At 67.5% G+C, this 23,158-nt stretch overlaps 4 protein-coding genes across 4 annotated transcripts; 2 read left to right on the forward strand and 2 right to left on the reverse strand.

Annotated features, from left to right (window-relative positions):
* Positions 1 to 75: 75 nt before the first annotated feature.
* On the forward strand, positions 76 to 1,989 carry LOC136114396 (class II histocompatibility antigen, B-L beta chain-like; the record flags this gene model as incomplete). The annotated part of the gene is made up of 4 exons (XM_065859752.2): positions 76 to 436; positions 1,011 to 1,280; positions 1,502 to 1,783; positions 1,865 to 1,989. Coding segments are annotated over exons 1-4 (897 nt in total), but the record flags the coding sequence as incomplete, so codon positions are not given.
* A 1,044-nt stretch (positions 1,990 to 3,033) lies between these two features.
* Positions 3,034 to 5,364, reverse strand: LOC136114398 (HLA class II histocompatibility antigen, DR alpha chain-like). The gene is made up of 4 exons (XM_065859754.2): positions 5,143 to 5,364; positions 4,144 to 4,401; positions 3,610 to 3,891; positions 3,034 to 3,512 (listed from the first exon to the last, which is right to left on the reverse strand). Exons 1-4 carry the CDS (start codon positions 5,213 to 5,215, stop codon positions 3,358 to 3,360), a joined length of 768 nt encoding a protein of 255 aa, XP_065715826.1. The 5' UTR covers positions 5,216 to 5,364; the 3' UTR covers positions 3,034 to 3,357.
* Positions 5,365 to 5,505: 141 nt separating this feature from the next.
* Positions 5,506 to 7,754, forward strand: LOC136114395 (class II histocompatibility antigen, B-L beta chain-like). Its single transcript, XM_065859750.2, has 6 exons — positions 5,506 to 5,851; positions 6,424 to 6,693; positions 6,915 to 7,196; positions 7,278 to 7,384; positions 7,488 to 7,511; positions 7,589 to 7,754. The coding sequence occupies exons 1-6, from the start codon at positions 5,632 to 5,634 to the stop codon at positions 7,595 to 7,597; spliced, it is 912 nt and encodes a 303-aa protein (XP_065715822.2). The 5' UTR covers positions 5,506 to 5,631; the 3' UTR covers positions 7,598 to 7,754.
* Positions 7,755 to 8,886: 1,132 nt separating this feature from the next.
* On the reverse strand, positions 8,887 to 20,943 carry BRD2 (bromodomain containing 2). The gene is made up of 12 exons (XM_071800959.1): positions 20,250 to 20,943; positions 18,727 to 19,027; positions 17,826 to 17,963; positions 17,590 to 17,731; positions 17,306 to 17,508; positions 15,579 to 15,971; positions 14,549 to 14,677; positions 12,302 to 12,556; positions 12,052 to 12,233; positions 11,666 to 11,976; positions 10,898 to 11,020; positions 8,887 to 9,893 (listed from the first exon to the last, which is right to left on the reverse strand). Exons 1-12 carry the CDS (start codon positions 20,276 to 20,278, stop codon positions 9,763 to 9,765), a joined length of 2,337 nt encoding a protein of 778 aa, XP_071657060.1. The 5' UTR covers positions 20,279 to 20,943; the 3' UTR covers positions 8,887 to 9,762.
* Positions 20,944 to 23,158: the final 2,215 nt, after the last annotated feature.

Below are 23,158 nucleotides of genomic sequence, written 5' to 3' on the forward strand. Positions count from 1 at the left end.
ACGGACACACAGACGGGTCCCGCAGGGCTGCACTGATGAACTGGGGCCGTGCAGACCCCTGGAGAGGGCTCGGCGGAGGGCGGCACTGGGGGCCGCCGGGGCCGGGGAGCCCCAGTGCTGGGGGGGCCGGCAGCCGCTCCCCCGGGCTCAGGGCTCCAGCGCGGGCCAAGTGTCAGCCCGAGCCCTGCGTGGCGCAGCTCTGCCTGGTGACGGGTGATGCTGCCCAGCCCCGCCGCTCACTGGTCCCGGGCGCGGCACTGGGCAGGACGGGGTGATTCCCCGAACTGGCAGAGTCCGCCTGGCTCGGGGGTCCCAGCGCCTTTGCAGCCTCTGCTGGGAGCGGCGATGGCCACGGGTCGTGCTGTGGGAGCTGTGGCCGTGCTGGTGGCACTGGTGGCGCTGGGAGCGCCCCCGGCTCGTGGGCAGCAGACCTCGGGTGAGCAGGGACCGTCCGTGTGGGGAGGGGGTTGGTGGGACGGATCCCACACGTGCCCGGGGAGGGGCTGGGTGCTGGTGGGGACGCGGTGAGGAGGGGACCTGCTGCGGGGGACACTGCGGGTGTGTGCGGGCTGCCCCCGCCGCACCCCTTGTCTCGTTTGTCCTCTGCGGGGACTGGGAGCGCTGGGCTCAGGTGAGACTCAGTTCCCGGTTTGGGGGAGATGCTCCCCCACTTTGCTGAACCCCAGGAACATCCCCTGGGCTCAGTGCTGCTCTGGTCCCTTCCCTTGGGTTCATCCCCGCACTCCCCCCTTCCCGTGTCCCCTCCTGCTCCCTGACATTGGGTGACCGTCTCCCCTCCTCAGATCCCCCGGGTCCTCTCTGGCTCCTCCCTGTCCCCAGGCCAGGACATTGAGTCCTCACCGGCTCAGGATCACACCGGCCGTGTTGCTGTGGGGGAGGCTGGGGGACAGTGGGGATGGGGAGGGGGCTCCATGGAACCTCCCTGGGGGGCTGAGGGAGCCTGGTGTGGGGAACTGGCCAGACTGACCCCACCCTCCCTGTGCTACCAGGGGTCTTCCTGGAGATGTCTGAGTCCGAGTGTCAGTTCATCAACGGCACGGAGCAGGTGAGGTTTGTGGAGACTTACATCTACAACCGGGAGCAGTACGTGCACTTTGACAGCGACGTGGGGCTCTATGTGGCTGACACCCCCCTGGGGGAGCCTTCTGCCAAGTACTTGAACAGCCAGCCAGACTTACTGGAGCAGAGACAGGCTGAGGTGGACACGTTCTGCCGACACAACTACGGGGTGCATGCTCCTTTCACTGTGGACAGGAAAGGTGAGTGTGCAGCAGATCATCTTGGGGACAGACACAGCCCAGTCCCGGGCTGGCGGGGGGGACAGGGTGTCCGTGCCGTGCTTGGTGGTCACCCCCTGCGCCCGTCCATGGCACGAGTCCCTTGTCCCCTCCCTGCATGGGGACCGCAGGGACAGCCCTGGGCTGGGCTGGGTGGTCCCAGTGCTGTCCCAGCCCCTCCCAGCTCTCTCCCTCTCCCCCAGTGCAGCCCAAGGTGAGGGTCTCCCCCATGCAGTCGAGCTCCCTGCCCCAGACCGACAGGCTGGTTTGCCACGTGACGGGGTTTTACCCGGCGGAGATTGAGGTGAAGTGGCTCAAGAACGGGCAGGAGGAGACGGAGCACGTGGTGTCCACGGACGTGATCCAGAACGGAGACTGGACCTACCAGGTGCTGGTGTTCCTGGAAACCACCCCCCAGCGCGGGGAGACCTACACGTGCCAGGTGGAGCACGTCAGCCTGGAGCACCCGCTCACCCGGCTCTGGGGTAAGGTCCTGCCCGGCCCGGCTCCCTGGGGTGGGGAGGAGGACGGGCCCCCGGCCCTGACCCGCTGCTCTGGGCCCGCAGAGCTGCAGTCGGACGGCGCCAGGAGCAAGATGCTGACGGGGGTGGGCGGCTTCGTGCTGGGGCTCATCTTCCTGGCGCTGGGGCTCTTCCTCTACATGCGCAAGAAGGTGAGTGTGGGGGCGCTGGGTGGGGGTCCCCGGGGTTCGGGGTGTCTGCTGTGTGTGGGGGGGCTGCCTCTGCTCCAGCACCGACCTTGTCTCTGTGTTTCAGGGCACCGTGCTCCCCAGGCTGCAGGTAACGTCCGTCTCCCCCGCCCTGCTCCACTGTCCCCGAGTGGGCTGGTCCCCCCCTGCCCCAGGGCCACCACATCCCTATGGAGTGTGCCCCAATAGCACTGGGGCAGTGCCCTGTGGACACCCCATCCCCATCCCCATGGTCACCCCTCTCTCTCCCCACAGGGCTCCTGAACGATCTCCTGCAGATCTGCTCCACCGCTGCCCATCCTCTGTCCCACGGTGCCACCTCCGCCTCGCACTGCCCCGTCCCGGTGCCCCATGTCCCCACGCTGATCCTGGGGTCACCCCGTCCCTCCTGCCCCAGCCCAGCTTCATCGTCCCTGCTCTGCAGCCCCGGGGTCCCCAGGACCCTGTGCTGGTGGCCCCGAACTGCTCTGGTTCTGCCTAATAAAGTGTCCCTGGTACCCCCGGCCCTGGTTGTTTGGGGACAGTGGGGTAGGGGTGGGTCACTTGCCCATGAGCCTGTTGACAAGGCTCCAAGTCCTTGGAGGGGATCAGAAGTGTTTGCTTGCCCCATGGCTGCCGAGTGTGGGGGACAGTGCGAGGGGGGAACACCCCGTTGTGTGGGGAAGGGGTGGGCAGCAGAGCCTGGATGGATCAGGGACGGGGATGAGGGGTCATGGGTCCCCTCACCTGCCCTGGTCGGTGGCTCCGTGTCCCTGTCCCGGTGCCTGGCCCCGCTGCGGTGGGTGTGAGGGGCGATCGGGGCACCTGTCTCGCCCCAGCGATCGCTGCTTCTGTCCCTCCCCATGGGACACCGCCCTGCGCCCCAATGTGGCACCCACCACCCTGCAAGGACACAGGCGTCCTGCCCCCCACTCTGTTCCCCCTGGCCCCCCCAAGTCCCTGCCAGCCCAACATCCCCCCACCCCCCATTCCCCCCCCACTGTTTCCCCAGGACAAGCAGGGCACAGACGACCCGGTGACAACAGCTTCGGTGGTGCCAGGCTGTCCCCAGCCACCTTTACTGCTGCTCAGAAGCTCCTCAGGGCCTGCAAAGCCAGAGCCCCGGTCAGTGGGGCGGCCATGGGGCAGAGCAGGGGGCACCGGGGGGGCCCAGGGGATGTGCGGTGCTGCTCTGGGACATGGGGCACGGGATGGGCTGGTGGGGCTGTGGGCACAGAGCTGGTTGACACGGGGACACAGGGCTGGTTGACACGGGGACACAGGGCTGGGCTGTGGGGACGGAGCTGGGTATGGGGCACACGGGGGGGCAGGCGGGGGGCGCAGGGCTGAGGGGGCACCGTGGGCTCCTCCTCACAAGGGGTCCCGCCGGTTGCGGGCGCTGTTCATCTTCATGGCCTTGATGATGAGGATGGTGCCCACGACGATGCCGACGATGCCCACGGCCAGGCCCAGGGCGCACACCACGGTCTCGGTGCTCTCGGAGGCGGGGAGCGGCAGCTCGGGCTCTGCGGGGGGTGAGGGTGGGTGCTGAGCTCCCAGCGCTGCTGCGAGGGGAGGGGAGGGGACCCAGGCGTCCGGGCCCAGCCCAGCCCCCATGCTCACCCCAGTGCTTCAGGAGGGCGGTGGACAGCCCCTCGTGCTCCACACGGCAGTCGTAGTAGTCCCCCCGGGTGGGGACGAAGGGCAGGTAGGAGAACTTGCGGAAGCTGTTGTCCTCCCGTGGGTAGAAAACGGTCTCGAAGACTCCGTCCTGCACCTCCTTCCCGTTCCTGAGCCACGTGATGGAGATCACGGATGGCCGGAACTTGTCCACGTAGCAGATCAGGACGTTGGGGTCCTCCAGCTCCACAGGGTCCTCAGAGAACACCGTCACCTCGGGTGGCACTGGGGAGATGGAGAAAGGGTTAGTGCAGCCTGGGGTTGGCCTTGGGCTGGGCTGAGGTTTCCTGCCCCATAGACCTGGCCTCGGGCTCCAGAGACCCCCCAGCCGCAGTTGTGGGGCTGTGCCTGGTCCCTCGTGTTCCAGGGGACCAGGCGCTGAGCACCCGCTGCCGGCTGGGCCGAGGGTGTGGAAGCGACAGCCCTGGCAGGGACCCCAGGGTGACAGCACTGGCCGTGCCATGGCCGGGTTGTTACCAATGGTTCCTCGTGAGTGGTTGGACCTTTTCATCAAGATCTCCAAGTTTTGTTTGTCTATAGCCATGTTCTGCAGCGCTCCCTGTGCCTGGAAGCCGGCAAATTCCCCGAACTCGGGCAGGCGCCAGACCGTCTCAGTCTTCTGCAGGTCCACGTGGAAGATCTCATCCCCATCGAAATCAAACATGAACTCGCCGCCCTCCTGCTGCAGCCTTTCATCCCGCTGGTAGAACTCTGCCTGGATCAGTACGTTCCCCACTGGGAAGGGACAGGCAGTCAGGTCAGTGCCCCTCCCAGCGCCACAGGGCTCCCCCAGCTCCCCATGGGGACTCTGTGAGAGCACAGGGACCCTGATGGGGGGAACAGCCCACCCGGAGCCTCCCCCATCCCCGGGGTCCCGCAGGGCTGGGCAGATGCTGACACCCCTCCCCTCACCGCTCTGTCCCCAGCACCAGCACCTCCATGCCCTCGGGAGGTTTCCCTTCTCATCCCCTGAGGCCGGGCCAGTGACAGGCTGTGGGGACCACAGGGCCTGTCCCAAAAGGTGCTGTGGGGATCACAGGGCCTGTCCCCAAAGGTGCTGTGGGGTGCGGCGCTGGTCCCAGGGCCCCAGGGACTTGGGCACTGTCACTCGTGCCCCACACAGTGACCTGCCCGAGCTGTGGGGCACAGCTGCTGCGATTGATGCCCAGAAGCAGTGGGTGCTGCAGGGACCCGACCCACGGAGTTGGGTGACTCAGGGCAGGGGGAGCTGGGCAAGGGGAGCTCCAGGAACAGTGTCCCGGTCCCTTCTCCGCAGCCTGTCCTGCCCTGCTGGGGTGCGCCTGGGACCCCTCCCCAACAGGGGTTACCCACAGCCATGGGGGGATGGAGCTCCCCGTGCCCAGGGCGCTGCCTCAGCCCCGGCACCGTCCCCACAGCCCCAGCCCAGGGCTCCAGGGCACCCCGTGCCCAGCTCTGCCCCCAGACCCACCACCCCGTCCCGGTGCCCTCACGCACCTTTCACGGCCCCCGCGGCCGGCAGGGTCAGCAGCGCCAGCAGCGCCAGCAGGACGCCCCGTCCTCCGGCCATGGCCGCTCGTGGCACCGGGCAGCGAGAGCGGGACCGGGCGAGGGGCCGGCGCTGCTCTTGGCCGGGAACTGGGTGCTGGGGGCCTGTGCCCGCGGGACGGGGCCCCCCGGGGCTCAGCCAATGGGAGGGCGCCCTGCTGGTGACTCGGGTGTTCCCAGGCAGAGCAGCAGCGCAGAGCGCCCTGCGGAGCAGACAGACGGACGGACACACAGACGGGTCCCGCAGGGCTGCACTGATGAACTGGGGCCGTGCAGACCCCTGGAGAGGGCTCGGCGGAGGGCGGCAGTGGGGGCCGCCGGGGCCGGGGAGCCCCAGTGCTGGGGGGGCCGGCAGCCGCTCCCCCGGGCTCAGGGCTCCAGCGCGGGCCAAGTGTCAGCCCGAGCCCTGCGTGGCGCAGCTCTGCCTGGTGACGGGTGATGCTGCCCAGCCCCGCCGCTCACTGGTCCCGGGCGCGGCACTGGGCAGGACGGGGTGATTCCCCGAACTGGCAGAGTCCGCCTGGCTCGGGGGTCCCAGCGCCTTTGCAGCCTCTGCTGGGAGCGGCGATGGCCACGGGTCGTGCTGTGGGAGCTGTGGCCGTGCTGGTGGCACTGGTGGCGCTGGGAGCGCCCCCGGCTCGTGGGCAGCAGACCTCGGGTGAGCAGGGACCGTCCGTGTGGGGAGGGGGTTGGTGGGACGGATCCCACACGTGCCCGGGGAGGGGCTGGGTGCTGGTGGGGACGCGGTGAGGAGGGGACCTGCTGCGGGGGACACTGCGGGTGTGTGCGGGCTGCCCCCGCCGCACCCCTTGTCTCGTTTGTCCTCTGTGGGGGCTGGGAGCGCTGGGCTCAGGTGCCACCCAGTTCCCGGTTTGGGGGAGATGCTCCCCCACTTTGCTGAACCCCAGGAACATCCCCTGGGCTCAGTGCTGCTCTGGTCCCTTCCCTTGGGTTCATCCCCGCACTCCCCCCTTCCCGTGTCCCCTCCTGCTCCCTGACACTGGGTGACCGTCTCCCCTCCTCAGATCCCCCGGGTCCTCTCTGGCTCCTCCCTGTCCCCAGGCCAGGACGTTGAGTCCTCACCGGCTCAGGATCACACCGGCCGTGTTGCTGTGGGGGAGGCTGGGGGACAGTGGGGATGGGGAGGGGGCTCCATGGAACCTCCCTGGGGGGCTGAGGGAGCCTGGTGTGGGGAACTGGCCAGACTGACCCACCTCCTTTCACCAACAGGGGTCTTCCAGGTGATGTTGAAGTTCGAGTGTCAGTTCATCAACGGCACCGATCAGGTGAGGTTTGTGCACAGGTACATCTACAACGAGCAGCAGATTACGCACTTCGACAGCGACGTGGGGCTCTATGTGGCTGACACCCCCCTGGGGGAGCCTGATGCCAAGTACTGGAACAGCCAGCCGGACTTACTGGAGCAGAGACAGGCTGAGGTGGACAGGTTCTGCCGACACAACTACGGGGTGGCGACTCCTTTCACTGTGGACAGGAAAGGTGAGTGTGTGACAGATCATCGTGGGGACAGACACAGCCCAGTCCCGGGCTGGCGGGGGGGACAGGGTGTCCGTGCCGTGCTTGGTGGTCACCCCCTGCGCCCGTCCATGGCACGAGTCCCTTGTCCCCTCCCTGCATGGGGACCGCAGGGACAGCCCTGGGCTGGGCTGGGTGGTCCCAGTGCTGCCCCAGCCCCTCCCAGCTCTCTCCCTCTCCCCCAGTGCAGCCCAAGGTGAGGGTCTCCCCCATGCAGTCGAGCTCCCTGCCCCAGACCGACAGGCTGGTTTGCCACGTGACGGGGTTTTACCCGGCGGAGATTGAGGTGAAGTGGCTCAAGAACGGGCAGGAGGAGACGGAGCACGTGGTGTCCACGGACGTGATCCAGAACGGAGACTGGACCTACCAGGTGCTGGTGTTCCTGGAAACCACCCCCCAGCGCGGGGAGACCTACACGTGCCAGGTGGAGCACGTCAGCCTGGAGCACCCGCTCACCCGGCTCTGGGGTAAGGTCCTGCCCGGCCCGGCTCCCTGGGGTGGGGAGGGGGACGGGCCCCCGGCCCTGACCCGCTGCTCTGGGCCCGCAGAGCTGCAGTCGGACGGCGCCAGGAGCAAGATGCTGACGGGGGTGGGCGGCTTCGTGCTGGGGCTCATCTTCCTGGCGCTGGGGCTCTTCCTCTACATGCGCAAGAAGGTGAGTGTGGGGGCGCTGGGTGGGGGTCCCCGGGGTTCGGGGTGTCTGCTGTGTGTGGGGGGGCTGCCTCTGCTCCAGCACCGACCTTGTCTCTGTGTTTCAGGGCACCGCGCTCCCCAGGCTGCAGGTAACGTCCGTCTCCCCCGCCCTGGCCGAACCCCCCTCCACCCCCCAGCTGCTCATTTCTCCCCTTTCCCCCCATAGGGCTCCTGAAGTGGCTCCAGCCCCCGCAGATCCGCTCTGTTCCTGCCCCCAGCGCTGCGCCCAACCCCCCCGTCCCCCAGCCCCGCTCTGGGCTCCCCCTGCACCGCTGCTACCACCGCCTCCCCTGGCAAGGGGGTGCCCCCCCAATAAACGCGCTGAGAGCTGCGCCCGGGGTGCTGCGTTCTGGGGGATCCCCTTGGGGGGCTTTGGGGAAGGGGGGGGTTTGGCACCTGGACTGGGGGGGAATTTGGCCCTGGGGTGGGAGGGAGTTTGGCCCTGGGGTGGGAGGGCAGGTGGGGTGTCCAGCTCCGGGGTGCAGTGTCCCCCAGTTTCTGCCCCGGGCCCAGCAGCAGCGAGTTCACCTGTGGGCAATGAGCCCAAGGGAAGGAGCCGCTCGGCCTGGGGACAGAGCTGCAGAGCCAGGAAAGGAGACTGAGCCTGGACTCAGCGCGAGCCCCCCGGGCAGGAGCAGGAACCGACCCCGGCACCGGGTACAAGGGGTGTTCTGGCCCCCCAGGCTGCGCGGGGTGACCCGGGGGGGACAATGGAAACGGTCACAGCCGCTGGACACACCGCAGGCGGCTCTGCAGACGGTAACGGCGCCTGGGACTGGCCACGTGTGTCCCACACCCCGGGGACAGCAACGGGTGACGTGGGACACCCGGAGTGCCGGGGGCTGCGCCAGGTGCCACGGGACACCCGGAGCACTGGGGGCTGCACTGGGTGCTGCACTGGGTGACACGGGACACCCGGAGCACTGGGGGCTGCACTGGGTGACACGGGACACCCGGAGCACTGGGGGCTGCACTGGATGACACGGGACACCTGAAGCACTGGGGGCTGCACTGGATGACACGGGACACCCGGAGCACTGGGGGCTGCACTGGGTGACACGGGACACCCGGAGCACTGGGGGCTGCACTGGGTGACATGGGAGACCTGGAGCACTGGGGGCTGCACTGGGTAACATGGGACACCTGGAGCACTGGGGGCTGAACCAGGTGACATGGGACACCCGGAGCACTGGGGGCTGAACCAGGTGACATGGGACACCCGGAGCACTGGGTGCTGCACTGGGTGACATGGGACACCTGGAGCACCGGGGGCTGCACCGGGTGACATGGGACACCCGGAGCACCAGGGGCCGCACTGGGTGACAGCGACGCGTGTCCTGCTGGGTGTCGTCCCCCTGTCCGTTCCTGTCCCCCTGTCCGTTCCTGTCCCCCTGTCCCTCCGCATGCCGCTGTCCCCCCCTCGTTGTCCCCCGTGTCCCCCCCCAGTGACACAACAGCCCCGGCTCAACTCGAATAATATTTTCTTTATTTACATGTTAAAGAATCGAAAGGTTCCAAACATCCAATCAGATGAAAACACGGCTCTAGGGGCTAAGGGGGGGGGGCAAAATGGGGGGGGGGACCCAAAACAAAATAAAACGAGTAGAAAAAAATTATACAGTCAACGTAAAAAACAGGCGGCCCCTCCCTACCCCCCAGGCCCCCCCCAGGCCCCCCCCCCCCGCGGGAACATGCTGCAGCGGCCCCGGCAGCCGGGGGGACACGGGGTGTCCGGGGGGGGACACACACGGGTGTCCTGGTTGGGGGGGGGACACACGGGTGTCCTGGTTGGGGGGGGACACACACAAGCGTCCTGGGGGGGCGGGGGACACACACACAAATGTCCGGGGGGGGGACATGAGTGTCCTGGGAGGGGGGGACACGGGGTGTCCTGGGAGGGGGGGACACGGGGTGTCCTGGGTGGGGGGGGACACGGGGTGTCCAGGGTCCCCGCAGCGCAAATAAATTAAGTCTTCCACAGAGGGGGGGTGGGAGGGGAAGGGCCCCCCCCAGCAAAACCCACACGGGGACTCGCGTCCCCTCCCCCGCCCCCCCGTGGCTTCTTTATTTTTTTCTGTTTTTTTAAAAGGTTTTTATTTGTTTTTTTTAATTGGTTTTTATCTTTTTTTTTTCTTTTTCATAAAAACCCCAAATTTTTCCCCTTTGGAAAAAACCCCCCCAAAAAAAACAATGAAAGAAAAACAAAGAAACCAACCCTAAAACAACAAACGGTAAAACCTGGGGGGAGGGGAGGGGAGGGGGGACCCAGCCCGGCCCCCCCGGCTGGGAACGTGGGGCGCCCCCCCCCTCAACACAGGGCCCCGGGGGGGCCGCCCCCCCCTACCCCGAGTCCGAGTCGCTGGTGTCGGAGGACGAGGAGCTGGAGCTGGAGCTGGAGGAGTCGGAGCTGGAGCTGGAGGCGCTGAGGCGGGAAACGGGGACCGGCTGGGCCGACTCCGGCTTGTCCGTGGCTGCGGGAAGTAACGGGAAACGGTCAGGAAATGGGGGGAAACGGTCAGGAAATGGGGGGGAAACGGTCAGGAAATGGGGGGGAAACGGTCAGGAAATGGGGGGGAAACGGTCAGGAAATGGGGGGGAAACGGTCAGGAAATGGGGAGGAAAACGGTCAGGAAATGGGGGGGAAATGATGGGGAAATGGGGACTGGCTGGGCCGACTCTGGCTTGTCCGTGGCTGCGGGAAGTAACGGGAAACGGTCAGGAAATGGGGGGGAAAACGGTCAGGAAATGGGGGGGAAAACGGTCAGGATATGGGGGGGAAAACGGTCAGGAAATGGGGGGGAAAACGGTCAGGATATGGGGGGGAAAACGGTCAGGAAATGGGGGGGAAAACGGTCAGGAAATGGGGGGGAAAACGGTCAGGATATGGGGGGGAAAACGGTCAGGATATGGGGGGGAAAACGGTCAGGATATGGGGGGGAAAACAGTCAGGATATGGGGGGGAAATGATGGGGAAACGGGGACTGGCTGGGCCGACTCTGGCTTGTCCGTGGCTGCGGGAAGTAACGGGAAACGGTCAGGAAATGGGGGGGAAATGGTCAGGAAATGGGGGGGAAATGGTCAGGAAATGGGGACCAGCTGCGCCGACTCTGGCTTGTCCGTGGCTGGGGGGAAATAATTGGGAAAGGGGGGTGGAAATGGTCAGGAAACCAGGGGGAAATGGTCAGGAAACCAGGGGGAAATGGTCAGGAAACTGGGGAGCAGCTGTGCTGACTCTGGTTTGTCCATGGCTGGGAGGAAATGGGGGGAAATGGTCAGGAAATAGGGGGGGAAATGAAGGGAGAACAAAGCAGGGAGGACAAAAAGAAGCAAGTAAAAGGGGGGGGAAACGGGGGGGGGAAACGGGGGGGGAAACGGGGGGGGAAACGGGGGGGGAAACGGGGGGGGAAACGGGGGGGGAAACGGGGGGGGAAACGGGGGGGGAAACGGGGGGGGAAACGGGGCCGTGCCCCCTCACCCTTCTTGGGCGGCTTCTTGGCCGAGTTGAGCTGCCCGCTCACGTCCTGCAGCCGCTTCTCCAGCTCCCGCTTCTTCTCCAGCGCCAGCTCCTCTTTCGTCTTCCCCACCGGCTTCTTCAGGGCTGCGGGGACGGGGTCAGCGGGGCCTCCAAACCCCCATGGGGTCCCCAAAACCCCCAGAGGGGTCCCCAAAACCCCCCCGAGGGGTCCCCAAAACACTGAGGGGTTCCCAAAACCCCCAGCCCAGTGGGGTCAGCAGGGTCCCCAAACCCCTCTCAGTCCAGCAGGATCAGTGGGGTCTCCCCCAAACCCCCCTGGCCCAGCAGGGTCTCCCCAAATCGCCAGTGGGGTCCCCTAAACCCCCTGGCCCAACAAGGACCCCCAACACCCTTGGTGGGGTCCCCCAAACCCCCCAGCCCAGCAGGGTCAGTGGGGTCCTCCAAACACCCCCAGCCCAGTGGGGTCCCCCCCAAACCCCCCTGGCCCAGCAGGGTCAGAAGGGTCCCCCAAACCCCCCTGGTAGGGTTCCCTCACACCCTCCTGGCCCAGAGGGGTCAGAAGGGTCCCCCAACCCCCCCCATCCCAGTGTAGTCCCCCCCAAACCCCCTGATGGAGTCTCCCCCAAACCCCCCTGGCTCAGCAAGGTCAGTGGGGTCCCCCAAACCCCCTGGTGGGGTCCCCAAATCCCCCAGCCCAGTGGGGTCAGAGGGTCCCCCCAAACCCCCCTGGGCCCAGCAGGGTCCCCCAAGCCCCCCACGCCCACTCACTTTCGCTGTAGGGCTTGCGGGGCTTCTTGCGCAGGCAGGACAGGACGTAGCGCTCGAGCTCGCGCAGCGTGGAGGGCTTGAGGGTCTCGAAGTCGATCTCGATCTCCTCGGGGTTGGAGTCGCGCAGCGAGGGCTCCCGGGACTGGATGATGTGAACCACGCGGCCCAGCTTCTCCCCGGGGAGTTTGTTGATGTCCAGGCTGAGCTGCCGCTTCTCGTCGTACGTCATGGGTTTGCTCTCCTCCTCCTCCTCCGAGTCGTAGAGCGCGGGCGGCGGCGCCGGCGCCGCTTTGGGCGCCTTCTTGGAGCTCCTGGCGGGGGGGGAAACGCGGCGTCGGACCCCAATCGCAGCCCCAGCGGGGCCGGGGGCCGCGGGGCGCACTCACTTGGCGCCGGCGGCTCTCTTGGCGCGGCGGAGCTGGGCCTGGCGCGCCCGCGCCTCCTCGTCGCCGGCTCCGCGCGCTTTGTGCTTGTCCCCCTTCTTCTTCTTCCGCTTCTCCCTCTTCTTCTTGGGTTTGGAAACGGGGCCCTGCGAGAGGGCAGCGAGCTGCTCGTGCACGGCGCGCAGCTGTGGGGAGACAGCGGTGAGGCCGGGGGGAGGCGGCGGCGCCGGAGCCGCGGGGCGGGGGGGCGCACCTGCTCCTGCAGCTCGGCCAGGCGGTGCGCGCGCTCCTCCTCCGAGTCCGAGCTCTCCTCGCTGCCCGAGGAGCTGCCGCTGCTGCTCTCGTCCTCGTCGTCCTCGTCGTCCTCGTCCTCGTCGTCGTCCTCGTCGCTCGACGACTCCTCGGAGGAGGATTTGGAGAGGGCGCCGGGCAGCGGCGCCGAGGCGGCCGCGGCGCTGGGGTCCTGGGGCTCGTCCGGCATCTTGGCGTAGCTGAACTCAAACACGTCCTGCGCGGGGAGGGACGGCGGCGCTGGGCACAGGGCGGGGGTTGGGGGGGGGGGGTTTGGGGGGATGTGGGGGGGTTTGGGGGGATGTGTGGGGGGTGTTCTGGGGAGGGAGGGGTTTTGGGGGGATTTTGGGGTGTGGGGTTTTGGGGGACAAGGGGAGGTTTGGGGGGACATGGGGGGATGCTTGGGGGGGTTTTGGGGAGGGACTGTGGGGGGTTTTGGGGGACAAGGGGAGGTTGTGGGGGGACAAGGGGGGGATGCTTGGGGGGGGATGGTTGGGGGGTTCTGGGGAGGGACTGTGGGGGGTTTTGGGAGACAAGGGGAGGTTTTGAGGGGACAAGGGGGGGATGCTTGGGGGGGGATGGTTGGGGGGTTCTGGGGAGGGACTGGGGGGGGTTTTGGGGGACAAGGGGAGGTTTTGGGGGGACATGGGGGGATGCTTGGGGGGGGATGCTTGGGGGGCTTTTGGGGAGGGACTGTGGGGGGTTTTGGGGGACAAGGGGGGGATGCTTGGGGGGCTTTTGGGGAGGGACTGTGGGGGGTTTTGGGGAACAAGGGGAGGTTTTGGGGGGACATGGGGGGATGCTTGGGGGGGTTTTGGGGAGGGACTGGGGGGGTTTTGGGGGACAAGGGGAGGTTGTGGGGGGACATGGGGGGGATGTGGGGGAGTTTTGGGGGTGTGGGGGGTGTTTTGGGGAGGGAGGGGTTTTGAGGGGATTTTGGGGTGGGGGATTTTGGGGGACAAGGGGAGGATGCTTGGGGGGGATGCTTGGGAGGTTCTGGGGAGGGACTGTGGGGGGTATTGGGGGACAAGGGGAGGTTTCGGGGGGACGTGGGGGGGATGGTTTGGGAGGGACATGGGGGGGTTTGAGGGTGTGGGGAGTGTGACGGGGGTGTTGGGAAGGGGGACGTGGGGGGAGGTTTGGGGGTGTGGTGGAGGGGACAAGGGGAGGTTTTGGGGGACGCAGGGGGTGTTTGGGGGGTACGTGGGGGTATTTGGGGGGGCACATTGGGCGGGGGGGTTTTGGGGACATGGGTTTGGGTGGGTGCTGTTTGGGGGAGACAAGGGGAGGTTTTGGGAGTGTGGAGGGTGTTTTGGGGGGACATGGGCATTTGGGGGGGATGCAGGGGAGGGTTGGGGGGGACAAGGCGGGGGATGGGGGGGGTTTGGAGTTTTGGGGTGGGGACGCGTGGGTGCGCTTGGGGGGGACGGGGGTGGTTTGGGGGTGTGGGAGGGGTTTGGGGGGGAATGGGGGCGGTGTTTGGAGGGGGTTCTGGGGGGTGTTTTGGGGTGTTTTGGGGTGCCCCGACCTGCAGTTTGCGCGCCATGGCCACCACGTCGTGGTTGGTGTTTAGGGGATGTGGGGTGTGTTTTGGGGGGTGTTTTGGGGGGTGTTTTGGGGTGTTTGGGGGTGCCCCTGACCTGCAGTTTGCGCGCCATGGCCACCACGTCGTGGTCGGTGTTCAGGGGACGTGGGGTGTGTTTTGGGGGGTGTTTTGGGGGGTGTTTTGGGGTGTTTGGGGGTGCCCCGACCTGCAGTTTGCGCGCCATGGCCACCACGTCGTGGTTGGTGTTCAGGGGATGTGGGGTGTGTTTTGGGGGGTGTTCTGGGGTGTGTTTTGGGGGGTGTTTCGGGGGGTGTTTTGGGGTGTTTGGGGGTGCCCCTGACCTGCAGTTTGCGCGCCATGGCCACCACGTCGTGGTCGGTGTTCAGGGGATGTGGGGTGTGTTTTGGGGGGTGTTTTGGGGTGTTCAGGGGTGCCCCTGACCTGCAGTTTGCGCGCCATGGCCACCACGTCGTGGTCGGTGTTCAGGGGACGTGGGGTGTGTTTTGGGGGGTGTTTTGGGGGGTGTTTTGGGGTGTTTGGGGGTGCCCCTGACCTGCAGTTTGCGCGCCATGGCCACCACGTCGTGGTCGGTGTTTAGGGGATGTGGTGTGTGTTTTGGGGGGTGTTTTGGGGGGTGTTTTGGGGTTCGGGGGTGGCCCTGACCTGCAGCTTGCGCGCCATGGCCACCACGTCGTGGTCGGGGGGGTTGTACTTGTAGCAGTTGGAGAACATCAACCGCACGTCGGCCGCGAACTCCTGCGCGTCGTGGTAGTCGCGGTTCTCCATCTTCCGCTGGGGGGCAACGTGAGCTGGACCCGTGGACACCCCAAATCCTCCAAAACACCCCCAAAATCCTCCCCAAACACCCCCAAAACCCCTCCAAGTCCTCCTGAACCCCCCAAAAGCCTCCAGATCCTCCTGAATAGCCCCAAATCCTCTGGAAATCCCCGAAACCCCCCACCTGTCCGTATCTTCCCAAATCTCCCCCAAATCCTCCCAAACCTCCCCAAAATCCTCCCAAATCCCCCCCAACCTGTCCAAATCCTCCTGAACCACCAAACCCCTTCAAACCTTCCCCCCAAATGCCCCCCAAACGCTCCCCAACCCCCCCAAATCTCCCCAAGTCTTCCCCAACCTGTCCAAACCCTCCTGAGCCCCCAAAACCCCCCAACCTGTCCAAACCCTCCCAAACCCTCTTGAACCCCCAAACCCTCCTGAATCCCCAAACCCCTCAAATCTCCCCAAGTTTCCCCCAACCCTCTCAAACCCTCCTGAACCCCCAAACCCCTCTAAACCCTCCCAAACACCCCCAAGTCTCCCTCAACCTCTCCAAACCCTCCTGAACCCCCAAACCCCTCCAAACCCTCCCCAATCTCCCCAAAACGCTCCCAAAACCCTGAGTCTCCCCCAACCTGTCCAAACCCTCCCAAACCCCTCCAAACCCTCCCAAATACCCCCAAGTCTCCCCTAATCTCCCTAAACCCTCCCAAATCCCCTGAACCCCCCAAACTCCTCCCAAATACCCCCAAGTCTCCCCCAACCTCTCCAAATCCTCCCAAACCCTCCTGAACCCCCAAACCCCTCCAAACCCTCCCAAATGCCCCAAAACCCCCCGATGTCCCCAAGTCTCCCCCAACCTCTCCAAACCCTCCTGAACCCCCAAACCCCTCCAAACCCCCCCCAAACCCCCCACCTTGATGGTGCTGAGGTCCATGGGGTGCTTGATGATGTCGTGGTAGTCGTGCAGCCCCAGGGCCGAGGCGTCCACGGGTTTGTAGAAGGGCCAAGCGTAGGCCGCGTGCTTCTTGGAGAGCAGCTCCTTGAGGATGCCGTTGCAGTACTTGAGCTGCTCGGGGAGCTTCCCCCTCCGGCACGTCTGGTGCTGCTGCGAGTCGGGCAGGTCCTTGCGGGGGGGTTTGATGGGGCGGCCGCTCTCGCGCCGCGCGGGGATCTTGGCGGCTTTGGGCTCGGGGGGCGAGGGCCCCGACGGGGACGGGGACAGCGAGGACTCGCCGCTGGCCGCCGTGGCGATGATGGCCGTGGTGGTGGGGGTGGTGGTGTCGGCTTTCCGCTTCACGCCTTTCTTCTGGGGGGGGATGGGGGTGAGGGAGGGGTTGCTGAGCAGCGTGAACCCCCAAAACTGCCCAAATCTACCCCCAAAACCGCCCCAAGTCGACCCCCAAAACGCCCTATGAATCCGCCTGAACCCCCAAACCCCTCCAAATCCACCCCAAAATGCCCTACGAGTCCTCCTGAAACCCCAAACCCTCCTGAACCCCCCCACCCCTCCAATCCTCCCAAATCCACCCCAAAATCCCCTATGAATCCTCCTGAACCCTCTCAAATCCACCTGAACCCCCAACCCCTCCAAACCTCCCAAAATCTACCCCAAAATCCCCTACGAATCCTCCTGAACCCCAAAACCTCCCAAATCTACCCCCAAATCCTCCTGAACCCCCAAACCTCCCTCAAGATCCCCTACAAATCCTCCTGAACCCCCAACCCCTCCAAACCTCCCCCCAAGATCCCCTACAAATCTTCCTGGACCCCCACAAACTTCCCAAATCGACCCCCAAAATGCCCCCCAAATCCTCCCAAACCTCCCCCCAAAACCCTCAAATCGTCCCACCCCCCAAATCTTCCTGAACCTGCAAAACCTCCCAAATCCACCCCCAAAATCCCCTACGGATCCACCTGAACCCCCAAAACCTCCCAAATCTACCCCCAAAACCTCCTGAACCCTCAAAACCTCCCAAATCCACCCCCAAATCCTCCTGAGCTCCCAATCCCTCCCAAATCCACCTGAAGCCCCAACCCCTCCAAACCTCCCAAATCCACCCCAAAACACCCTAAGAAGCCACCTGAACCCCCAAACCCTCCCAAATCCACCCCAAAATCCCCTACAAACCATCCTGAACCCCCAAACCCTTCCAAATCTCCCCCTAAAATCCTCACAAACCCCCCAAGCCCCCATCGCCCCCAGACCCTCCTGAAATCCCCCAATCCACCCCAAAACATCTCCAAATGCCCAAGTCTCCCCAACCCACCCAAACCCCCCCAAAACTCCCCAATATCCCCAACCCCCCAAAACAGCCCTGAACCCCAAATCCTCCTGAAATCCCTCAATCCCCCCAAACACCCCCAAACCCACCAAGTCTCCCCCAACCTGCCCAAACCCCCCCAGAATTCTCCAAATCCCCCTACAAATCATCCTGAACCCCCCCAAAATCCTCACAAACCCAACTCCCCCAAATAACCCCCAAACGCTCCTGAAATCCCCCAGTCCCCCCCAAAACATCTCCAAATGCCCAAGTCTCCCCAACCCACCCAAACCCTCCTAACCCCCCCAAATCCTTCCAAATTGCCCCAAATCCCCTGAAACCCCTCAAATTCCCCCCAAAACCCCCCCTGGCCCCCCACCTTGGCCAGGGGCTGCGTGGGCGCGGGCAGCGTGGCCGGGGGCGCGTGCAGCGACTTGAGCAGCGGGGCGGCGATGACCGAGGGGTGCGGGATGTTGACGATGGTGGTGGGGATGTCGGGGCTGGCGGCGCCGTACACGGCGGCGTGGGACACCGAGGACACGGCCGGCACCTGCTGGGCGCCCGCCAGCCCCGCCAGGAGCGCTGCGGCGCACGGGGACAGCGTCAGCGTCAGCGTCACCCGCCGCGTCCCCCAGCCCCGCGTCACCGTCACCGTCACCGTACCGGCGGCGCGCGACGCTCCTTTCTTATGGCTGTTCTTGGCCACCGGCACCACGATCTCCTGCTCGTCCGGTGGCATCTGGGCCACCTTCTGCAGGAAGATCTTCTCCAGGGTTTGGGCCATCAGGACGATGTCATCCGTGGGCTGCGGGGACAAGCGGCGTCACAAGCGGCGTCACAACCCAACGGCTGTCACAACGCGCCGGGTGGTGTCGCGATGCGGCGGTGCCGGGTCTCACCTTGTTGTAGATGTAGCAGTTGGTGAACATGGTGTTGAAGTCCTGCATGCACTCGGCGGCCCCCCAGTAATAATTGTTCTCCAGGCGCCGCTTGATGGTCCCCATGTCCATGGGCTGCTTGATGATCTTGTGGTAGTCCTGGGGGGGACACGGGGGACACGGGCGGTCAGGGAGGTGCCGGTGACCCCGCGTGCCGCTCGCACACCAGCTCTCACTCAGGCGCAGGCAGGGGGTGCGTGGGGGCAAAAAACACCCCCCCCGAGTCACCCTACGCTACGGGGGGCGCTGATTTTGGCGCTGTGTCCCCCCCGGGGGAGATGAGATGGGGCCGGGGGGGTGGATTTATGGCTAAAGTTGGAATTTAAAGAGCAAAACCTGCGTGGAACTTTAATTTACCTCCGGGCTTTAACTCCTTGGGCGCCACAGGTGCACGGGGGGGCTGGCGTTTAATTTTGGGGTCACGAGATGGCTGTCTTCTACAAATTCATGGATGGGCATCTGCAAAACGCATTCAGGGGACAAGAGATTAGCTGGGGGGGGCGGGGGGGGAGCGGCCGGGGGTCCCCAAAGAGCGGCTGCGTCGCCTCATCCAGACCTCGGTGGGACAAAACCAAAAAGGGGGGTGGCAGCGCTGAGGGTGCCCCCAAAACCGGCCCCACGGCTACGGGGGGGCTGGGGGCGTCACCCCCGGGGGGGACGCGCAGCCCCGGCACCTGCGGTGTGGCTGGGAGGGGGGTGGCGCTCGCCCTGTGCTTAGGGGGGGACACGTAGGGTCGGGAATTCGGCAACGAATGTGCCTCGACCCCCCTGCCTGCGCCTTCGGGGACACGGGGGGGGACACACAGACACACTCACACCCCCCCCGCCCCCAGCGCCACCTCCCGCGGCCCCCCCGCGGTACCGGTAAACCCAGCTTGACGGCGTCGACGGGCTGGCGGAAGGGCCAGGCGAACTGGTGCTTCCAGAGCGCCTTCATCACCACCTTGTGCAGGTACTGCAGCTGGTTGGTGACGCGCCCCGGCTTCTTGGGGTTCGACACCTCGGGCGGGGGGGGGTTGGCCTGCGGGGACGGCAGCGCCGGCGCCGACGCCATGGTGGGGCTCTCGAAGCCCTCGTACAGCAGCGAGGGTTTGCGGATCCGCTTGCCGGGGGTGGACTCGGGCGCCAGGCCCATGAGCCCGGCATTGCCCTCCCCCAGAATCCTGCGGGGCGAGAGACGCGGTTAACGGGCCCCAAAAGCGGGGCCGGGCGCCCCGAAAGGAGCCGCGCGCTCCCGGTGCCGCGGTGAAGAGCGGAGACGCCACCGCGGCGCAAGGGACCCGTGCGCTGGATCCCCCCGGGGTTTGGCCAAAAACACCGTTCGTCGGAGCCAAACGAGCGGCCGGTGGCGGGAGGCTGACGCGGGTCCGGGTTCGTCCCCACGCAAAGCGGTGACAGCGACACCGAGCGGGTTACGGTGACACTGAGCGTGCCGCGGTGACACCCGCTCGCCGGGGGGATTTGGGGACACCGGTGGCTGGGCTGTTATGTTGCTGTCACCGTTGCACAGTGGGGAGCTGGCACAGCCACCACCATGACATGAGGACAGCGATGGGATGCTGGTGGCACAGTGGGACCCCGGGGACACCAATAGGACCCTTGGGGACACCGACGGGACACTGGTGACACAGCAGGACCCCGGGAACACCGATGGGACACTGGGGACACAGCAAGACCCCGGGAACACCGACAGGACACAGCAGGACCCCTGGGACACTGACAGGACGCTGGTGACACAGCGAGACCCTGGGGACACCAACGGGGTGCTGGGGACACAGTAGGACCCCTGGGACACCGACGGGGCGCTGGTGACACAGCGGGACCCTGGGGACACCGACGGGTTGCTGGTGACACAGCGGGACCCCTGGGACACCGGTGGGGCACTGGTGACACAGCGGGACCCTGGGGACACCAACGGGGTGCTGGTGACACAGCGGGACCCTGGGGACACAGTGAGACCCTGGGGACACCAACGGGGCGCTGGTGACACAGCAGGACCCTGGGGACACAGTGAGACCCCAGGGACACCAAGGGGACCCTCAGGGACACCAACAGGACGCTGGTGACACAGCGGGACCCCAGGGACACTGGGGGGGTCCCAGAGGCTCCCGCCCGCACCCCAAACCCGCGGGGTGAGACCCCCGGCTGCCCTGTCACCAACTGTCACCCCCGGGCCGCCAAGGACGCGGCTCAAGCGCCAAGGACGGCGCTGGGTGTGGGGGACACACGGGTGACAACGTCACGGGTGGGGTGCTGACACCCCCCGGCGCGCGTGTCAGTGCCCGTGTCACGGCGCAGGGACGCGGCCGAACCCCGGGGGTGTCAGCGGGTGACACGGGGTGCCCCCGGCCCCCCCCACGCGTGACCCGTCCCCGCGGCACCTACTTGCTCTGGGGATTCACATTCTGCAGCATGGCGGCGGCTCCGTGCCCGGCCCGCGCTCCCGGCTCCTCCGACGACCCCCCCACTTTGCCCGGACACGCGGGGCGGCGGGCTCGGGGGGTTCAGGCGATCGCGGGTGGGCGGGGGGCGCCCCCCCCTCGTCAGCGCATCCCCGGGGGGGGCGAGCTGGGGGTCCCCTCCCCGGCACGGGGCTCAGGCGGCGGCTCCGGCCGGGAGCATCCAGCGGCCTCACATGAACGGGCGCGGAGAAAATGGCGGCGGGGAGCGGGCGGGATGCGGGGGGTGGGGGGGGTCCCCTCTTCGGCGCCGCCGCCGCGCCCCGGATCTTCCGCGATCCGCTCAATACAGGCCTTGCCGCGTCGCTGGGCGCCGGGCGCGTCGGGGGAGGCGGCGGGCGAGGCGAGGCGCGGCGGTCCGGGCGGCGGATGACAGCGGATGACAGCGGATGGCGGCGGGGCCGCTCAGCGGGCGGGCTCCATCTTGGCTCCCTGAGGGGCGGAGGGCGGGAGCGCGGGGGGCGGGGAGGCAGGCCCCTCGCCGCCGGCCGCAGGCAGGGGTCGCTACGGAGGCCGGGGAGGGTCCGGCGAGCCCTCCGGGAGGCGCGGAGGCGGGGGCTGGGCCGCCCGGCGGAGGATGGATCCGGTTTGGGGCCGCCCCCCGCTCGCACCGGGCCCGACCCGCTCCGTGCTCCGTCCCAGCGAAATGGCGCCGCTCGGCCTGCCCCCGGCCGCCCTTATATAGACACCAGCCGGCCCCTCATTGGGCGGCGGCGCCGCTGACATCACCCGCCCGGCCCGCCCCGCCCCGCCGCGGCCTCGGTGGGCGGAGCCGAGCCCGCCGCGCCTCTCCCATTGGCCGCGCGCCGCGTCGCTCAGCCGCGCCGCTCCCCGCCCCTCCCGGCCTTCCGCCCGGCGCCTCATCCCGCGGAGCCGCCGCTGGCACCGCCCATTGGCCGGCGCTGCCATTCGTTGCGCGGCGATTGGCCGGCGGGTCACGTGGGGGGGCGGGGCGGCCCGGCGGAACCGGCCGTTGGAGGTTGTTGTCGCGCTCCCCGGAGAGGAGACGGGGCCGGAGGCGCCATCTTGAGCGGCGGCTCCGGCCGCGCCGGGCGGACAATGAACCGGCGCTCCCGGGCGTCCCCACCGCCGCCCCGCCACCCCCGGCGGCGCCGGGCACCGGGGGGATCCCCCCGCCCGCCCTCACCCCCCTCGCCGCGCTCCCGCGGGCCGCACGGCGCCGGAGCCCCGGAGCGGCCGCGCCTCGTCCCGCACCGGGCTGCCCCGCGCCCCCGCTCCTCACGGGCCGCGCCGCGGGCCCCTCACGCTGCGGGGGACGCGGGGACCCCCACGGACACGGCGCCGCTGCGGCCGCCAGCCCCGGAACGGGCGCGCCCCCCAGCCCCCACGCACACCGGGGGGCCCCACGGCGGCCCCGGGACCCCCGCGGCGGGGGCCGCTCACCCCCCGCGGCCCCCGCACGACTGTGGCCGCCCCGCCGGGACCCCGAAACCTCTTCGCCCCCCGCTCACGGGGGGTCCCGGCCTCAGCGGGCCCCCCGGTGGCGCAGGACACGAGTGGCTCCCCGCCCCCCCCACGCCGTGACACAGCACTTGGGGCCCTGCCCGCCGCCCCCGCGCGAACACCCAAACATGGCGCTTTTCGCCCCAAACCGCCGCCCCCGCCGGCGCGCACAAAGCGGCCCCGCCCCGCCGCCCCACCTGCCCGTCACCGCCGTGCTGGCCGCCCATTGGCCGCCGCCCCAGCGCGGGGGCGGAACCGCGCCTGACTGACAGCTCGCCAGCGCCACATGACTCCCCCGCCCCCGCTCCTCCGGTGGGGGGGAAGGGCCGGGCCCCCCCCCCTCGTCACTCACCTGAGCCGCCCCCGTGCGGGGCCGCGACCCCCGGCCCCGGTCCCGCTCCATCCGCGCCCCCCCCCGCCGCGCGCCCCGAAACCCCCGGGGCGGGGGGCAACAAAAATTGATTAAAAAAAAACATCCCAGGGCAGAAAAGGGAGCCACGCGCTACGTCACCCGCGCCCCGATTGGCTCCCCGCCGTCACGTGGCACCCCCGCGGCTCCCATGGCCCCATTCATCATCCCCCCCGCCCTCCCGCCCGGCGGGAGCCGCCGCGGCTCCGCGGGGTCCTAGCGCCGGCCCGCGGGGGGGGGGGGGGGGGGGGGGGGGGATGGCGCTGCGCATGCGCGCTGCGGGGCCGCTGCAGCGGGGCGCGGGGGGCACCCACGGGTGGCCGTGGCGGGGCGGTGCGGGGAGGGGGTGCCCACGGGTGTGGGGAGTTGCAAGGGGGCGCGGCATGGCGGGGCTGCGCACGTGGGGGTGTCAGGTATGGCGGGAGGCGTGGGGATGGGATTGCAGCACCCACTCGGGAGTTGCGCGACAGTGGGGGGGATGCGCGCTCCCGGGGTGCATTGCACGCGGGTGGGGGCCGCGGTGTTGCACGGGGTGCAGTGCACGGGAATGGGGGTGCACTGGGTGCAGTGCGTGCAGGGATGGGGTGCACAGGGTGCTTTGCACATAGAGATTGGAGTGCAGCGTTGCACGGGGTGCAGTGCGTGCAAGGATGGGGTGCACAGTGTGCATTGCACATAGAGATTGGGGTGCAGCGTTGCACGGGGTGCAGTGCGTGCAAGGATGGGGTGCACAGTGTGCATTGCACATAGAGATTGGGGTGCAGTGTTGCACGGGGTGCGGTGCGTGCAGGGAAGGGTTGCACAGGCTGCATTGCACAGAGATGGGGTGCAGTGTTGCACGTGGGATTGGGGGTGCCCTGGGTGCAGCATGTGCAGTGGCGGGGTGCTCGGTGTTGCTCGGGGTGCAGCGCATGCACCGGCGGGGTGCTGGGTGCTGCAGCGGGTGCAGTGCACACACTGGA

Source organism: Patagioenas fasciata, chromosome 34, assembly GCF_037038585.1.
Source record: "Patagioenas fasciata isolate bPatFas1 chromosome 34, bPatFas1.hap1, whole genome shotgun sequence".
NCBI lineage: Eukaryota > Metazoa > Chordata > Aves > Columbiformes > Columbidae > Patagioenas > Patagioenas fasciata.

Bases quoted from the DNA above. Each gene is read 5' to 3' on its own strand.
- LOC136114398 (XM_065859754.2), bottom strand. From the start codon at position 5,215: ATGGCCGGAGGACGGGGCGTCCTGCTGGCGCTGCTGGCGCTGCTGACC. The intron at 3,892-4,143 runs GTAACAACCCGG...CCATCTCCCCAG, and splicing joins CCACTCACGAGGAACCATTG to TGCCACCCGAGGTGACGGTG. The intron at 3,513-3,609 runs GTGAGCATGGGG...CACCCCCCGCAG, and splicing joins CGCCCTCCTGAAGCACTGGG to AGCCCGAGCTGCCGCTCCCC.
- LOC136114395 (XM_065859750.2), top strand. From the start codon at position 5,632: ATGCTGCCCAGCCCCGCCGCTCACTGGTCCCGGGCGCGGCACTGGGCA. The intron at 6,694-6,914 runs GTGAGTGTGTGA...CCTCTCCCCCAG, and splicing joins TTTCACTGTGGACAGGAAAG to TGCAGCCCAAGGTGAGGGTC. The intron at 7,385-7,487 runs GTGAGTGTGGGG...TCTGTGTTTCAG, and splicing joins TCCTCTACATGCGCAAGAAG to GGCACCGCGCTCCCCAGGCT.
- BRD2 (XM_071800959.1), bottom strand. From the start codon at position 20,278: ATGCTGCAGAATGTGAATCCCCAGAGCAA. The intron at 15,972-17,305 runs GTGGGGGGCCAG...ATCCCCCCCCAG, and splicing joins CCACGCAGCCCCTGGCCAAG to AAGAAAGGCGTGAAGCGGAA. The intron at 12,234-12,301 runs GTGCGCCCCCCC...GTCTCCCCACAG, and splicing joins TGGCCGAGCTGCAGGAGCAG to CTGCGCGCCGTGCACGAGCA.